This window comes from Chelonoidis abingdonii, chromosome 1 (genome assembly GCF_003597395.2).
Source record: "Chelonoidis abingdonii isolate Lonesome George chromosome 1, CheloAbing_2.0, whole genome shotgun sequence".
Taxonomy (NCBI): Eukaryota; Metazoa; Chordata; order Testudines; family Testudinidae; genus Chelonoidis; species Chelonoidis abingdonii.
The window spans coordinates 103,770,707-103,789,454 of record NC_133769.1 but is presented as its reverse complement, the minus strand read 5'-3'; the positions used below and the strand labels follow the sequence as shown (position 1 = coordinate 103,789,454).

The window sequence follows — 18,748 nt, the reverse complement described above, 5'->3', positions numbered from 1 at the left end:
GTGGAAACTTTGGATTGTGAAGCTCATGAGGTTGTTCCCAATTCCGAAGCAGGAAATGTTGACACTTTAGCAGCCATGGACAATGCTTCATCCTTTTGAAGTAGAGTTCTATGTAGTTTACTGTGGGTGGATCTTTGTTATAAGACCTTAAAAATTGAGGTTCCCATCTTCTCTGCAAAAATATTAAAGATCCTGGTGTCCTTATCCAAAAGTTCCCATTTTGCTTCCAGTTCTGCAGTACACTGTTTGGCAGGGGGCAGCCAGCTTCCACCCCACCGATAGCTGCATTTGACCAGTGCTGTATGAATATAATTGTAACATGCTTTGGGATGAGAGGTGCTATAGAAGTGTAAAATATTAGAATCAGAGACACGTAAGGCTAGAAGGGACCTCAAGACATGATCTAGCCCACCACCCCACCCTGAGGCAGGATTAGGTACACCTAGAAGATCCCTGATGGGTGCCAGTTCTAATAGCTTTAGTTTGATAGAACACTGACCTACAACATTAATTAGTTAATGTTGATAAAGTGCTTTGTAAGTGTGAAGTACTCTGTAAGCACTAAGTATTACTGTTGTTTTTATATCATGGAGTTCATTCCATGGTTTGTATGTTATAGTACTTTTAAATGATTATTCTTTTAAATAATTTTACATCTTGAAACTTTTCCTAGAAAAATTGCTGTGCTCCAAGGATTCAGTCCTGCAAAGTGCTGCTCCATATGGCCTGATCCATCAAAGCACCGAATCACGGGCTTAACTTTAAGTCAAATGGGACATAAGCATCACTTTAAACATGTGCTTCAGTGCTTTGCCAGATCAGGCCAAATGAGTCTGCATCTTGCAGGACTGAGCCGCCAGTGATTTGAATGTTGAAAGAACAACTTTTTTCATGTTGTCAAAAAACAAATTCCCTGTGTGCTAATTGCATGTGTTATTCATTATTTGTTGAGCACTAATTATATGCTCATTAAAAATCCGTTCCTCCCACATATGAAGTGAGAGGTCTCATGCAATGATACAGATCAAGCCTGAGCTACAGAGCAAACCTCCAGGATTGGCATATGTAAAAACAGCAGTGAGAAGAACCCGCAGAAGGGGGGCTGAGCAGAATCTCAAATTAACTTTTAGGCTCCCATCCTGTCATGTGTAGGGTGAAACACTGGTCCCATTTGAATGAGTGGCAAAACTCCAGTTGGCGTCAATGGGTCTAGATTTCACTTGTAGTGTTCAGGCAGACTTCTGTGCTCAGAAAGAGCCTGATTCAAGTCAGCAGCATGGTGCAGCAGTCTGTGTGTGTGCTGTGTCTTGCAGGATCGGGTCCACATTTGTTTTGTCAATCCTTTTCTGTAAAATTTTAACTTTAAATTTTTATTTGCTCCTTGTGTTAAGTATTTATTTTTTAAATTATGTTTTTTTTAACTTTTGTTCTAAAAATTATCCTCAGTTATCAAAATTCAACGCTTGCATAGAGTTTTTGTGAGACATGGAGCCTGATCCTATACAGCTTACTATTGGCCTGACCATAGACACCTGATGTCCAAGGGGACTTTTACTGTTGTCTGCAATAGGATCAAGATCAAGTCCTATTTGAGTGTGATCTGTACTCACCAAGTACTCTCACTGACTTTAGTGCAGCTGCTAGATAGAATCAGGGTTATTAACATGAGTAGTGGGGTCAGGACCCCCACTTCTACACTATATATTTTTAAAAGCACACATTTCTCAACAGCAAATCAGGGACTTGATCCTGCTAAATACCCACTGATTTCGGTGGGCAGTGAAGATGCTTATCACATCAGGCCCAACATTTTATTTTTATTTTTACTAAAAGACACCTGTCCCCAAAACCCACCAAACCTTAGCCTGGAAAAAGAGGCTTTTTCCCCTCAAGGAAAATGTGAATAATGTTTAATTCAGCAAAAATGCTGGTGCTCAGCTCTTGCTAGAGAGAACAGTGCAGGGGCTCAGTTTCTGCTCATTCTGTCTACCTCATTTGTCTCTGTTAATAATTTTGCTTTACAGCAAGGGAAGGTTAAGGAAAACGTGTGTGATCATGTGACAGGAAATTGACATGGGACCATAAGACAGACAATAGACATGTAGTAGAGGTACCATGGTCCAGTGGTAAGCTTCCCATGGAACAAACACTCTCTTGATTGACCTTCCACCGCTTTTATTTAATAGCTTTTTGTGTTGTAATTTTGGTAGATTTAATTATGCCATCATGATTTCATCTAGACTTATTTCCATTGCCAAAATAACACTAACCTTAAGGGAAATGTTGATCAGCCGCAGTGGGTATTCCAGACTAATACAAATTGCAGTCTAGAGTTTCTGTAGTGAAGGGTCAGCTAACCTAGTTTTCATCAACATAGGGCAGCATATCCCTAGAGCTAGCAACTTTAAACAATGCTGTCTGGCATTTCATTTAAAATTAAGTCATTGTTTAGGACTGTGTACAAAGCTTCTAGGTTTCCAACTGCTAACACGGCTGACAGTGAATAGACAGAGCTGGAGTCTAACTTATCTAAAGGGAGTTCATTATGTTGTTAAAGGGATATTGTCAAGAAGTATAGACTCAACTTTTTATAAAACAAGAGTTACAAAAACCTTAATATGAACAGAAATGTTTTCATTTGTTATTTTTTAACTGCATTGGAAATCTTATTGCTTTGGATTTAAACATTCCACTGCTATTGGGAACTCAGAGACAACATTGTTCTTTATTTAGTAAACCAGAACTAGGAAATGAAACTGACACATCTGATTTCATTGTGCTGAGTAAAACGCAGAAAGGAAACAACATACATGATGACAGTAACATAGATTTTTAAAATGTTCAGCTGTTAATAATATTAAAGGGTTTGTAACAGAGGTAAGATTTTGTTAAATATTTAGTGTTTATCTTGACAATATACACTTAAAGTACTAATTCTTTTTTTAAAAAGATGCTATTGTAAATTTGTCAATTCCTTTGGTTTGTTCTTTTTTTTTAATTCCAAACAATGAATAGGGCATGACTCCACTGATGTATGCTTGTGTCAGGGGTGATGAGGCTATGGTGCAGATGCTACTAGATGCTGGAGCAGATTTGAATGTTGAGGTGAGGACATTTTATTATGAATACAACTTTGATTGATTTATTTGTTTATATCTCAGACAACCCATTACAATTATAGCAGAGGAGGAAACCCAAAGGCATTTAAAAATAAAATTCTGTTACCAAGGGCATTAAGATTTGAAATGAACATTGAAATAATCACAGCACTTACCAGGGCAGCTCAGTATTGGGATCCATTGTACTTAAAGGGTCAGTTTGTCAGTGATTTAAGCCCAATGTAATAGTATTGACTTCACTGGAATTGCACAGTGTAAATTAGCATAAAATGTAGCCCCCGAAATTTAACTGTAAGCTGCTGGTTCAGGAGTCACAATTCTAATGAAAAGGATGGACTTCCTGAATCGCAGATGAGTTAAAATGGAGAGGTCGAGACGGGTCAAATGCCCCTGCCCAAGTTTGAGAACTTTTATACATTGAGATGTCCATCTACTGCCCAGCAGCACACGAGTAGTATAAGGTACATTGTTGTGTTTTATAAAATGGCTTTGATGAAAGCTGGTGGACGAAGGAGGCTTCCAACATGTAAACATCTCTTGGTGAATGTATGTAACAAACATACAGTCTGTCCACCAAACAGATTGTTATGCCACTCCATGCAACACAGGTATGTAAGTTTTTAAAGAGCCATTTAAAATACATGAATTATTGTTTATGTTTGCAAATACTTATCATTTCAGTTTGTTGAGGTCATGAATAAATTAAACTGTCTGATTCACTTATCTGTGTTCCATCCGTTCTGTTTGGATTTAGGAAAGCTGTCATTAAAGTGTAATTGCTACTTTCAGTGAGACATTTTACTTTTTGTTTGTTTCTTTGTTTATTGTAATGTAATTGGAAGGACAATGGATGGTTTGGGGACTTAGGGGCAGGATACAATTTTTCAACTGTAAGTCACCACTTTGAATCCACTCAGGTGAATAGTGACTGACAGTCGTTACTATCTGATTGCTCTTCAGTGGCTTATGTGAAATCAGTTGTTGATTTCAGCTCAGTTCAGTTTCTAGTGGAACAAAAAAAAAACAAAAAAAAATATCAACCATCAGTTGGCAAAAATTATCCCCCTTCATAGCAGTCACAGTAAAGAGGCCAAAGATTTGACAGGCATGGAGATTGACCTGTCCTGCATCCCAGGGTGTCAAACACCTGGACTTCTGAGTTGATCTTTTATTTTCTGGCCCCTGTTAACAAATTCAGATTCTGCAGAATGCAATCTTTCATTACAGATAACAAGGGAGTTCAGTCCTTGTGGCTGTGTAAATAACCTTCTAAACTTAGACTGGCTGTAAATTTAAGCAGTATTGTGTTCCTGAGTCTGAAGACAACCTGAACCAATAGCTTTCAGAGGGATATGACCCTTCCTGGTTGATCTCAAAGGAAAGTTCTCACTAAAATCAAATCATGACACTTCTACAGCAGGATATTCAAATAATTAAGGTGTGCAGTTATACAGCTAATTTGTATATACAGTTACCACAGTAATGTGTGCAAATTGGGTGATTATATGAAGATAGGCCCAATAAACAAAGGGTGAAATAAGTGTTCTTGAAATTGCCCTATATATTTTTTTCCCTGCTTTGCTTTGCTAAGTAGAAGTTTTGGGCCAAATTTTCAAAAGTGACCTCTAATTAAACCCAGGGTTGTGAGTTCAATCCTTGAGGGGACCATTTGGGGATTGGTCCTGCTTTGAGCAGGGGGTTGGACTAGATGATCTCCTGAGGTCCCTTCCAACCCTAATAATCTATGATTCTATGATTCAGGATGTTTCCGCTCTCAAATGCCCCCCCCCCCCCAAGTTTAGACTCCAGGGACTGATTCCTGATATGCTGAGTACCTAAAACTCACATTGAAGTCAGTAAGAGGCGTGGCTGTATTTACCAAATGTCAATGTCAGGCCTTAGAGGGGCACTCATTGTTGACCTAACTCAACCCCCAGTAGTAAAACTCTCACTGAAGTCAATGGGAGCAGAGTTAACCCAATGGTAAATGGTTTTGAAAAGCCCAACCTAGGTATCTTAAAAAAAAAAAAAATAAAGGCACTCAAATGTAGAGGGTGTTCTAGAAAATCTCGGCCTTAGTGTCTACATAAGGGGATATTTTACTCTTATTTTTCAGTGAGAACTCTGCTGTAGAATGAGGGTAGCACGAGTCTAAATTTGTAGATAGAGCTAACAGATCATAACTGAAGATTTAATTTGGCTCTGTCCACAGAATGAATTTGACTCCCCTGCTCTAATCCCTAGAGGGGTGCTTGCCTGTGATGTACTTGTTTTGTAGAAAATTAGAGGACTTCAGTCTCCAGGGTTGTCAATCTCACTCTATTCACAAGCACTAAATTAACTAAAAAGAATTCAAATGTAAAAAATGAAATAAAATAAAATGTTAATACTTGCATTTCCTCAGTGTATGCCACTGGGAGTTCCCTGAGCTTTCCTGTGCCAATACCAATCCACATGAGATGGGACGTAATTAGCTGGTACGTGGTTACATTTGGGGACTAGTTTATCCTGAACCAAGCCTATTCATTCACTCCTTCTACTGCTGGGACCCCATTCATTACCCAATGCTCCCAGGTTCGAAGAGGTCACAGGCCTAAGTTTAGACTTCAGCACATTTCTTCTGGGCTTAGAGCTCTGTGTGTGCAGAGCAGAGCAAAGTGATTTCAGGAACTCAAGGTTTCTCTTTGGCAGGAGTGGATGACACAGCCAACTGTCTCATGCAGCTCTCCTCAACTGGCAAACCGGGATTGCCACACCAGCTACTCCCTCTCTGCCCTCGCTCAATGTTAACCCTGGGAATGGCTAGCAGGACGCTATGTCAGAAGCTTGGCCATGTTGGCTGCTAATGCAGCCAAACATCTGACACTGAGCTAATGGGCCCTGCTACCCTGTGGACATAAGACGGTGAATGTAAAACTCCCTGCCTTTCACCGGGTGGTTGGCCAATACTTCGTTCAGTCCAGCTTCAGTTCTTCTACCAGTTCTATCTAATAATAATATTAATTAATTAATACTTTGCACTTCAGTATCGTGCTCCATTCAAGGATCTCAAAGTGCTTTATAACCTTTCATTAAATGTTACTATCCCTGTGAGTTACATCATATTAAAGATGGGGAAACTGAAGAACAGAGCAATTACATCAGTTTCCCGAGGTCAAGATTAAAGGCTTTAAATATTGATGCTTAGTGGGAGGAAGGACTGGTGTGAAAATGAAAGGTTTTTTGTTTTAAAGAAAACAGTTTTTAGTTATTTTGGGCCCAGCACACCTTTAGATTTAACTAGAAGGGGAGAAAGTAGTAAACAGATTTCTTTTAAATATCTTCTAAATGGTGCTAGGCTCCATCCATTTTAAACAGTCTGCTTTCAGCCAAGGAGCAGCAACATGGGTTACATGTCTTTAAACTTGAGATCAGGGGTGAAATCCTGGCCCCACTGAAGTCAGTGGCAAAACTCCCATTGATTTCAGTAGAGTCAGGTTTTCATTCCAGGATTTCTGAGAAACTCAGAATGCTGTGAAGCAATCCCAGTAGTAGGGAAGAATGAATGGGCATAATACAAAGCCCACTGAAGTCAATAGGAAATGTTCTTAAATGTAGCCATCCTGACAGAGCCCCCCTCCTATCTCCACCTCCTCAGTGAGCGTTGGTATAAGCACTCGTGCAAATTTTGACTCTAAAAGTTGCTGGGGGGAGTGATTTAGAGGGAGCAACAGCAGTTGGAAAAGAGACTTTATTTGCTATGAGCTTTAATCAATCTCTCAGTAAACAGCATGAAAAATTCTAGTAGAAGTAAATTCTACGTAAGTAAAAACTCTGCTGGAAAAAATATATAGAATCAACCATTTTATGAAGTGCTCTTTCTGATTTTTTTTCTATCACTTACGCCCATGTGCCCGTCTTTCAGGCAGGTTGAGTTTCATTATTTAAAGCTCTTTGAAGGCCATTTTAAAATAAAATAACTTTAATTTGTTTATAGGTTGTCAGTACAGCTCATAAATATCCATCCGTCCACCCCGAGACCCGCCATTGGACAGCTCTAACATTTGCTGTGTTGCATGGACATATTCCTGTAGTTCAGGTATTACTGTATTTCCCTACCTGCATCTCACTTTTTATTTATCCAGTTGGGTTATAATCTGCATCCATCTTATGGCTGGTACCCCTCTCATTCATATTGGTTACTTCTTCTATCATTTACTGATACTGTATAGTGATCTCTGAACGCAACTCTTAACCAATATGAGGTTTAATTAGAACAATTTTAAAATACAGTTGCATCAAAGAAAGTCTGTCAACTCCTCGTACTCCTTCCTGACCATTCGTTGTATGTGTTTGTTTGTTCATTCATTACACTTTCTTATCACATGTATTATAATACTCTGATAAATGCAAATATTATTTCTGAAAAAAAAAATACTCTGATCTGTTCCATAGTCAGAGGCGTGCTCCATCACTTTATCCAGGCATGAAATAACGTGAAGACGTTGGCTCTGTGGTATGGCATCTCAAGAGTTGAGAGAGATTATTTTTCAAAGTAATTGTGTCGACATGGCACAATTAATAAATCACCAGACAAAGAAGATCTAGGGTAGGGATGGCCAAAGGCAGGTTGAATGTGTCCCCTCAGATTCTGTAGTGCTATCAATGGCCACTATCATCTTTAATAATAATAATGAAATAGAAATGTACCCCAGGAGACTGCAGGTTCCAGCATGCATTGCTACAACTTGTTCCTGAAACCCTCTTCTCTCTTCTGGAGACATCTCTCTATTAAAGATGGAGACAACTGAAATCTCATCCATTTTATTAAAAATACGTTTCTCTGTGGGGCTCCAGGCAAGTTGTCAGTGAGGCTGTTGGTTGGGCCAAGTTAGAGTGCTTAAATCTAGTGCATTACTTCACACCACTGATCTTATGCACAGATCAGGAACATTGGATAATACTTGTTTGTCTTTGGAATATTCACTAACACTCTAGGAGTCTGACAGTGTGTCATGAGTGAAGAAGAACTAATTGAATAATAGAAGAAAAATGTGCATGTCACTTGTCTTCACTGCATCTGATGTGTGAATAATGAGAAATATTAGACTCCAGTTCCTCACTATTCATAAACTCTGAATTCTGCAATGTCACCAACAACTATAAATGGTCAATTTTCTTTATAGCTATTGCTCGATGCTGGAGCAAAGGTAGAAGGTTCTTTAGAGCATGGAGAGGAAAATTACTCGGAAACTCCTTTGCAACTGGCAGCAGCTGCTGGTAAGGCCTCTCTTCCTGCTGGAATAAACTCTTCAATTGGGAAATGTGACTTATTTGCAAAAATATTGGACTTCAAAAAAAATTAAAATCTCTTTTGCCGTACAGGAAATTTTGAACTGGTGACTTTGCTGTTGGAGCGAGGTGCTGACCCAATGATAGGAACAATGTACAGAAATGGAATTTCCATGACTCCACAAGGTGACATGAACTCTTTCAGTCAGGCTGCTGCACATGGACACAGGTAGAGTGGGAATGGGTCTAGTTGTATGGGTCAAGTGATTATGGTTTGCCTGGGAGGCTGATGTGGGTGGACGGATGTATGACCTTCAGTGTTAAAGTAGAATCCTGCTGCACATGTGTGACAGTCAGATGTGCCCCTTTTTTGGTATAGGAGATCTGAGATTGGATTTAGGGATTTCTGTTAGCGTGTGAGTTTGATCAGTTTGAGGTGCACATTGCTTTTTTGGTAAGTGGAAATGGAAGTGAATGACTTCTGAAGTGTTGCAGTTTGTTGTTTACAAAGTTTTTGTCAATGCTGAAGTGCCAGTGAGTGCTGGAGACTTCCCTGAATGTATTTATGTATTTCTAAAGGTTTTGGGTGTGGTGTGTGTTTTCTGCAGCAGCCATAACTGTGATTAAACAAAGGTGGGTTTTTTTGTAAGTGCTGATATTTTTGTTTGTGTTAATGTTATGTATGTGTCCAGAGACAGCGTGTTGGGGGCATGTTATAGATTAAAAATAAATTAAATGAATAACTGATATGTATGAACAGTTATTTGTACAAAATCCAGGTACTAATTACAATATTATGGATTAGTATTAGGACCTTCACATTCATACTTTTCTACTTGTAGCCTTCCAGAGGACCGTAGATGCAGGTTAGAGACAGTATCTACATTATGTTTTGCTTAGAGAAAAGAGCTAACAGCCTAATGGTATGCTATGTAGCTGTCAGGGCTGGTTCAGACAATGCTGCCCATCTGCAGCCAAAGAGTGGCCCCCTGCAGGGGCGGGGTAAGAGGGGAGGAGTTTGTTAAAATGTTCATGCAGTGCCTAATGGTGTGGAGTGGGAGATATGTCGTGCTGTCAGAGAGCGCTGCAGAGCAGCGTTCCCTGTGGAAATCAAGACTTTTTCCCCTTTATTATGCACCAGCTGAGGCACATCACAGATTCATACTCTCCCCACTCCCCGAACTAGTTTTACAGAAAGGCTCCCTCCACTATTCCTCTACCCACACATACCTCTAGACATCATGGGCAGCAGGTGAACTGCCTCATTCGTGGAGGCTAGCCCCCCGCCCGATGGAGCCCTGAGCGCCCTCCCACTCTGGCCAGAAGAGCCTTGGCTGGCCCACCCCAACCATGCCAGCTAGCCTGAGCTGCCCCAGCTGCGCCGGCTGGCCAGACCCCCAGGCTGGCCCAAGCTGCCCGAGGCCGCCAGCTGGCCCGAGCACTAGCCTGAGCTGCCCCTGGCCACCAACCCGAGCTCCAGGCCGCCAGATGGAGCTGAGTCCCTGCCGGCTTCAGGGGAGAGGGGAAATAAGGGCAGGGCCTCAGGGCGGAGCATGGGCGGGGCCATAGCCTGGGTTAGGGGAGGCTTAGCCTCCCCTGGCCTTCGATACCCGCAGCCCATACTATACATCCCTGTTATCCAGGACACCCTGCTTATTCTCTCATACACACGCATTGCCACCTACCCCTCTAGTCAGTGCTTAATTTGTGCCAGGACTTGCAGTTCACTGCCCTGGCACCTCTGGACTTGCTACATCAGTTACGAAAGTAAAAAAAAATGGATTGAGCCTTGGCACCTCTATCATTACAAATTAAGCGCTGCCCCTACCCCTGGAACTGAATGTATGCCGCTACCCAATCGTAAGTGCATGAGGCAGGTGGGAGGTTGGGGAGAAATTGCACGCTGGGCCCGATTCTCCTCTCACAACACCGTAAACCAGGAGTAGCTCCACTGAAGTCAATGAAGTTACAGTGCTCCAAACCCGGTGGGATGGAGTATCATGCCTACTGCTGAGTTTGGGACCTTGCAGCTCAGGGCCCAAATAAATGGCTTTGCAGCTGGGGTCCCAGCTTTGCTTGAACCTGCCCTGCCAGATGTAGTTGAATGATTAGTAGCTCCAGCTTTACTGAGACTGCTTTGACTGTTAATTGAGAGTGATGGTGTTTTCAGTGGTTTTAGACAGCTCCCTTTTCAAGTTTCATCTCTATCAATTATTTGCTACTAAATGCATCCTTTTTGAAAGGCACTAAAGAGTTTCTAAAGACAACTCCATTTCCCCGTAGTGTGGGATAGATTCTGCCAAGGTTTTCCACATGGGCTTTTAATCATTTAACAGTCACTGCTTGATCATAAGTTTCTGTTTTAAGTTTCTACTGTACACATGACATTTGTATGATGTTCCTGCCATTCGTTAGAACAATGGAACCAGTCCTGCAGCTGTGATACAGGCATAACTCCTGAACTGATAGGACTATTGCCTGCATGAGGGCTGCAGGAACTGAGCACTATGTGAATTAACATTTCTTAAAATAATGCCTGATTGGCCTTCTGAGTAGGTTTCCAAATCTGCCATGTAACAGAAAATATCCCAGGCAGAAGGAAAACACAGTAGCTAACTCTGATTTTCTCTCTCTCTTGCTTTGTGGCTGACAGGAATGTGTTTCGTAAGCTGCTTGCTCAGCCAGAGAAAGAGAAGAGTGATATTCTGTCCCTGGAGGAAATACTAGCTGAGGGAACTGACTTGGCAGATGCTGCACCAGCCCCTTTGTGCGCCAGCCGCAACAGCAAGGCCAAACTGAAAGCCCTGAAAGAAGCCATGTACCACAGCGCCGAGCATGGATATGTGGATGTCACTATTGACATAAGGAGCATAGGTCAGTTTTGATGTCGTCTGCACTTTATCTCCCATGAGAGACAACTGTCATGTATGTTTTGGTGGGAGCGATGCCTGTCACTCACACTGACTGCATTTAAATGTTCCTGAGTTTTTATGAAAGCACTAATTGGGGGTCTTTCACATGTGTGGGAATGAAGAATGGGGGAGGTGAGTAAGTCAGTGCAAACTGGGTGTAAAGCTGTGACTCTTGGAGGGTCCATTGAGTCAGTTTTGTTTAAATGCCGAGGTGCCACAGCTGACTAAGATAATCTTCCCTACATGGCATGTGCGTTGCTTTTTTCTTCACAATCATGTATGCCACACATCACAAAATATGGTAAATCTCGTACACATGTAGACAGATTTCTTTCTGTTATGTTCTGTCATGAACGGAATCAGAGCATCAGCCATCTACTCCAATTGGGCGTATTCAAACAACATTTTTCAGATGCACATCAGGCAGTTGGGTGTAAGTCACAGAGCATGACCTACTTGCAGCTGTAGTTACCCCCTCACACGGAGGTGCTGGAGAGCTGATACACCAGGCCTTTTCAGCCCCAGTTCTTCGTAGAATGCCAGGTACAATATGACTTATTCGTTAAAAATGCTTCAGTTGCTCAACTTTGTAGGCTCTGGCACGTGGTGGTTCCCAGTAAGCACTCTGATGACTCGCTCAAAAGAGAGGATGACTTGCTAGGGCCGTTTCCCATCAGCAGATTTCTTCACCTCTGCTTAGTTACGTGTCCGTCTAAAACATCAGCTCTGGGCAGCCGTTCCAGCTCTTCATGCACCAGCTCTCACAACCACCCATCTGCTTCCAAACACCACGCTTCTCACAGCACCAACCTCCCAACTGTCACAGAACCTTCCCCCTTTTACTGCTTGCAACCCTGCTGGGGGAGAAAGGCAGTGAATTTGCTCAGCACACTAACCGCATAGCTCTGAGGCCCTTTCAAACACCCTCTCCAGGGCCAGTCAGTCAGTGCTCAAGGAACCATTTTGTTCCAGTTGTTGACTGTTTTACCACATGTGTTAATCAGTGCTCAGTGAGAGACCAAAAGACTTCTGCTACCAAACATGCTTCTGAGCACCATATCCAAGAACACCAATAACTCGGAATCCTGTCACATGGATCATGATTTCCACTCTGAGTTACAACCCTATAACAGGTTTGCATAAATGCAAAGGGATGGAATGGTTGTACAATTGGTCTAGCAAAGCACCTCCTACTAAGTGAAAGTGAAAGAATCTCATGGCAGTGGGAGAGGGGAAGTTTGGACTCGAGAGCCTGCCCTCTTGTTAGGGTAGAGGGGAGTAGTAAGTATGCAGCACCTATGAGAACCCAAGGTCCGGGGTGTGGACAGGAGAGAGGAGGAGTATATTTCCTCTAGCACTTTTCTGCAAATGTAACCCATTGGTGAGTGTGTGTTACAGGTCCCACACTGTGCCGTTCCCCCGAGGATACGAGTTGTTACAGCTTCTTAGTTAAAGAGGCTTGACTGTTTAGTTCAAGTTGTAGCAGTTTATGCGTTTAATTCTGGAAATCACCAATTTAATCCCTGGTGTCAGCCAAGATAATGGCCATCATGCAGGCACATAGGCTGGTCTACAATCCATTCCTTGATTATTATGATTTGGACTAATTTATCTGTCTTCTACTACTGCATGTTTTATTATTTAGTGTGTGGTAGCAATTTTATTTACGTTCTTAAAGTGCACTTCTGCTCTGACAAGTAACTGTGTAAAAATAGGGCCTTCTTACCCACCTGATGCTGTATCAACATAAGTGAGGATTGTTGGCTTGGAGGAATGATGAGGGGGATATAAACAGTTTCCTTTCCAGGTCACTAGTTCAAATCTAGCCAAAGTTGGCAGTGACTAAATGTTTTTACTATCTCGTGGCTCTTTGGTAGCCCACTGCAAAGGAGTGTGGTGGCATAAATCTAGTTCCCAGATGAGGTCCACATCACAGATCGCCACTGCAGTGTACACTAATTGGCTCAGCAGCAAGGCTAAATAATATTACTTAGCTGTTATATAGCACTTTTCATCAGTAGCATAGGTGCTGACTCTGAGTATGCTCTGGGGGTTCAAGCACCCACTGAAAAAAAATAGGGGGTGCTCAGCACCCATGAGCCACCAGTTGGTGGCAGGAGTACTTACATGGTGCACAGTGAAACCAGAAGGTACAAAGCACCCATTGGCAAAACCAAAAGTCAGCACCTGTGATTAGTAGGTCTCAAAGTACTTCACACTCTGTAATAAATTTATCCTTCCAACACCTGCTGTGAGGTGGGGAAATGCTGTTATCCCCATTTTATAGATGGGGAAATGAGGCACACTGAGACTGAGTGATTTGCCTGAGGTCACCCAGGAAATCTGTGGCAGAGCAGGGAATTGAACCTGGGATTGGACTACCTTCTTAAACTCAAAAGTGTGTCCCTGCAGATTAGGATTGAGGCATATTGATGGACAGCACTCGTAGAGTAAATAGGAGGTCAATTTCTAGGGCTTTCTATTTGACACCGTTCACAAGCCCTAAACTCACACAATTGAAGAATAAATTAACTACGCCTCATTCTGTGATGGTCTGGAATATACACACACCTTTAAAATTCATCTTTTTGTACAGGAGTTCCATGGACGCTACATACATGGTTGGAGTCTTTGCGAACTTCCTTTCAGCAGCACAGAAGGCCTCTCATCCAATGTTTGTTAAAGGAATTTAAATCCATTCAGGAGGAAGAGTACACTGAGGAGCTCATCACACATGGCTTGCCTTTGATGTTTGAGATACTGAAAGCAAGTAAGGTATGAGAAATTGTGGATTTTGAAGAAATTAACACAACCTCCACACACACCCCAAAATCCCTACAATATTACAAAGCTCTCCTCAAACTCATTACACTGTGTGAGATTTTCTGTGTTTGTTTCCTGCAAGTGCAGATGTGTGAGTTTAAAAAAAAAAAAAAAAAAGAAGAACAAGACAGCTATATGCATTTATTGCTAGGACAGATTAATACTGACACTAACAGTGAGCTGGAGAGACAACAGAAGCTAAAGCCTAGTGGTAAAATTAAAGTCACAAGGGTCAGTGTAGAACGGCAAGAGATGTTGATAGCTGAGTCAACCAAGGTTAGTATCTCTCTCTCTCTCATTTGCTTTCTAGGGCCATACAGCAAGGCTAATATTCATGTTTGCTTTGGGTTTCTTGAGCCAGTTTTCAGATCCAAATATCCTCTCACAAGCCTTTTTGCCCCCCATGTGGAAGCTTTGTGGGGACTTACACAGCTCCGCAACCTATTTAGGTCAGAGAATATCTATTTCTTTACCTTTGAAAACCAATGGAAAAAAACCTTCCACTATCTTGGTGGCCTAATGTCCGGTGCCACCCCCACTCCAATATCATTCCTTCAATCTGACCTTTTCTGACCAGACATCTGAGCTTTTAGTGAGGTACATACAAGTATTCAGCTAAAATAGAGCTGGGGCAGGTGTCCAGGGAAAGTGGAAATATCTTCCCCCCAATGAAGGCTGGATATTTTCTTTTCCAACTTGATTCAGCCAAAATTAGCTCCCCTGCTGCTCCCATTGACTTCAAAACACAACCAAGTCCTCTCCCAAAAAGCCCCAATCAAGCATAATCTATTACTGACAAGAAGCAAGTATTTTAGTGGCCAAATTGAGAAGCAGCAAGAGTCTGAGATCAAAACTATTTGCTTATTATTTTAATGATGTATTATGATACACACTAATAAAGCCTCTATTGCTTGTTTAGCATGAGAGTGAATAACATTTCCCACCTACCTCCTGAACACCAGTGTAGGCAGCATATAATCTGCAGCAGCAATTTAGTTAATGTTAAAAGGCAGAGGTTTTGACCTACTCACTGAATACGAAAAGATTGTGGAACTAGCAGTTAGTCTGAGACCTAGACACAGATGTTTCTTACATTCCACTCCAAAAGTGGCCAGGGCTTGGGCTCAAATTTATATTCCTGTAGGAATGAATTCCAGGGCGAGGGCCTGTTATTGAGATCATCCTGCCCCTAGCTCCTATGAATTTCAACTTCGGAATTAGTTTATGCTGGATAGGTATCTGTGGAGGATTCTGGACATAGCTTTGAGGAAATTATTTTAAATCCTGGAATGTGTGGACCCCCTCAATGGGCCTAATGCATATTTATCCAACACCGGACAGCAATTTGCTATTCTGTTTGAAAGATGAAATAAAACTAATTGGACTGTAACCTTTACAGAGATTATTTAGGAACTTTAATCTGGGATGAGGGATACGATAAATTGTTGTTTTCTTGGGTGACTACAGCCAAAGCCAGTGGTTTTCACATGGGCAGCTTTAAAATAATTTATTTAGTCAGAATTATACCCCTCTGACATAGGTCTTCAGGAGTGTCTGTATTGTAGGAGGCACTGTAGCAAAGCAGAGCCAGCTTGTTCTGCTTTGGGTTCACTTTAAAGCCAAACTGCTGCGGGGAAGAGGAGAAACAATTGAAATAGCAGAAAAAAACAGTAAGATAGAAATTCCATGTTATCCAACTTACCTTCACACTATATGTTGGGGATTGGTCCTGCTTTGAGCAGGGGGTTGGACTAGATGACCTCCTGAGTTCCCTTCTGACCCTGATATTCTATGATTCTGTGATATATACACACGTATCATTTCATATTCTTAACTGTACAGTGAATCATTGTGTGGCACTGCAAAGACTTACAGGATGTCTGCCAATGGCAAGAATTATTGCCATGGCCTTGTCCAAATGGTCTCTTGTGAACAGCTCCTTTGCAGAAAGAAGGCTAGAACACGTATAGTATGTCTAAGGCCCTTGGTTTTCAGTGTTCATTTTGTTTAAAATTTCTTGGGAATTTATTAGTGTTTATTACAAAAGTTTAAAAAATCAGTGAAAATCGGTGCAAAAACAAAATCTTTGGAGTTTTCCAGAATAAATATCAGATAGGGTAGATATCACTCTTCTGTTTTGTATCTTTTTAAACTTTCAGGAAAGACCCTTTTGTTCTGAAATATACTCAGATACAGCTTTTCAGTTTCAATCCATTTTAACAAGAAAAGTAGTTCTCTAACTTTTATTTGCTTTGAATGCTGACAGCTGTCTGTTCTGTCTGTAAAGCTAGTAACGTGTATGTGGTGGGCATGGAACGGACAACGGAATGTACACCAGCAGCTCATTCCGGCAGTTCTGCCCTGGCTTCCCACTCCAGAAGGAGAGATGGATGGTCCAGGCTGCTGAGCCACCATCTCTCCTTCTGGAGAAGGGAGCTGGGTCTGGAGAGATCTGGCATTTCCAAAATGTGGGTGAAAATCAGCAAAAGACTGAATAATGGCTTTTATAAAACCCAGGAAGGTTTTGGTAAAACAGAAAATAAAGGAACATAAGAATATTGGAAGAAAACAATGAACCATTAGAAGCTTTCCAGGAGAAAGATCCTACAGAGCTAAGTTGTCCCTGGTCACGGCGTGGGAGAGCTCTGGGGAAAGGTATTGGTTCAGGGAGCCTCCCACCCGACTTGCATACTCCATACAAGGGCCAGGGCAGAGACTGTTCCCTCCATCCACACCCAGGGATGGAAATCCATACATAGAGGGGTAGGGAAGGAGCAGGCCTATGGTTCAGATCCTGGCCCCCAAATTTGTAGAGTCAGGCAGCTGCAGAGAGGGGAGTATGATTTATCCAAAGGAACGTGCCCTCCCCTGTGTGCTGTGAGCTCAGGGAGGGATTATACCTCTTTTGCTAAATACCACAGGCTGACCCCAAACATTTCCTTAACAAGTGTGGTGGGGAAAAATAAAGGTAAAATAAGTAACTAGGAGACAGAAGTCACTAAAAATTTCTTGGTTGATATAAAATGTTACGTCCCATATGATGCATATCATAATTCTTGGTGTATTGTATTTGAGTGACAATTTATATTTAAGAGTAGCCACACTTTGCACTTCTATAAATAGTTCCATCCATCCAGTAATTTCAGTCATCAATGAATTGAGCCTCATTATCCCCTTGCGAGATAGGTCAACCTTATCCCTGTTTTACAAATGGAGAAACTGAGGCACAGAGAGGCATGCAGCCAAATTTTCACCTTGGGGAGCTGCAGAGTGCTCTATACCTCTGAAAGTCAGGCCCAGACTGTCTAAAGTTGGGCATCTGGAAGTTGAAGCACCCAAGATCAGTGGCCACTTATTAAAAATGAGGTCTAAGTGATTTTCCCAGAATCACAGGGACAGAGCCATGAAAAGAAACGGGTTTGGTTACTCCTATTCTTGTACTTTAGCCACAAGACCTTCCTTGCCCTCACACAAATTGAGCTGCTGCATGAGGAAACAGTCCTAGAAGTTCCCAAGTTGCCTAGAGTTTGTCTACACTGCACACTAAGCCGGGGACAGTGGGAACTGGATTTGTGAACTTGGTGTTTAAAGCCTATCCTTAAGTGTCCACACTGCATTGTAAATCTGGGTTTGCGATTGCTGGACTCAGGTCTCACAGCTCTGCTAACACATCCACACTGCACTAGGCAGACTCGGGTCTACGGCTTGACTTGCATTCACACTGCAGAATGTCAGAACTTGGACCTGCGTCCCTCTGGGACTCTGGCCCACCTCACTAGCAGGATCCAGATGCAAACAATCCTATGGAAAGTTTGCAGCAAGGCAGAACTACTGTCAGGGTTTTGCTGGCTGGCTGATTGTAGTTGGCATTCTCTGCTCCCCTTTAAATGCTGAAATGCTGCTGCTGAACATAGAAAGAAAAACATGTTTTTAGAAACTCCAACTTTGGAACAAAGTATGGAAACAAAAACTAGTAAATCAGGCAAGATGGGTGGGTGTGGATGAGCGGAAGTCCTAGATAACATTACTTCTCAGAATGTGAAATCATGGGAAGAACAGTTGGTAAATTTTTAGCAAATATACTGAGACAATCGGGGAAAGATTTCCAAGGCACAAATGGAAGTGAGGCACCCAGCTCCTGTTGACTTTCAATGGGAGTTGATCTCCTAATTTCCCTTTATGGTTCTAACTATCTCCCCCTTTTAGCAAATGCATAATCCAGTGATATTTCCATGCTTCTGAGACAGAAATATCAGAATGCACAGATCATTCATGTGTCCAGCCCTGAGGGGGAATGCTAGTAGTCAGCATGAACCCTTCACCAGGCCAGGAACAAGATGTACTAGTGAAAGCAGTATCACTAAAAAGGATGAGGAGAACTCAGAGAACAACAACGGTTTAAAGGACAATTTGTAAGAGAGCCACTGTAACCAGCAAAGTTTGCAACACAAAATCTATCAGTAAAGTAGTGGTCTGCCAGAGGACTTGGTTCTTTGAATGAGGAAAAATGTTGCAGTTTTTGGGAAGAATGAGGCTCTTAACCAGGCAAACTCATGTCCAGCCACTAGAGTGGTTTACAGACAGAAGTAGGAGACATTTAGGAGATAACTCCAGTAAGGAGCT

The 18,748-nt window shown here is 41.9% G+C and overlaps 1 protein-coding gene across 2 annotated transcripts in view; it reads left to right on the top strand.

Moving 5' to 3' along the window:
• Nucleotides 1-18,748, top strand: part of ABTB3 (ankyrin repeat and BTB domain containing 3) — a 322,494-nt gene that overhangs the window by 272,694 nt on the left and 31,052 nt on the right. For both annotated transcript variants that reach the window (XM_075068627.1, XM_075068623.1), the window contains exons 6-11: nucleotides 3,016-3,105; nucleotides 7,096-7,197; nucleotides 8,285-8,378; nucleotides 8,484-8,619; nucleotides 11,044-11,264; nucleotides 13,899-14,077. In XM_075068627.1, the coding sequence (XP_074924728.1) occupies nucleotides 3,016-3,105; nucleotides 7,096-7,197; nucleotides 8,285-8,378; nucleotides 8,484-8,619; nucleotides 11,044-11,264; nucleotides 13,899-14,077 (822 nt within the window). The remainder of the gene's footprint in view (nucleotides 1-3,015; nucleotides 3,106-7,095; nucleotides 7,198-8,284; nucleotides 8,379-8,483; nucleotides 8,620-11,043; nucleotides 11,265-13,898; nucleotides 14,078-18,748) is intronic.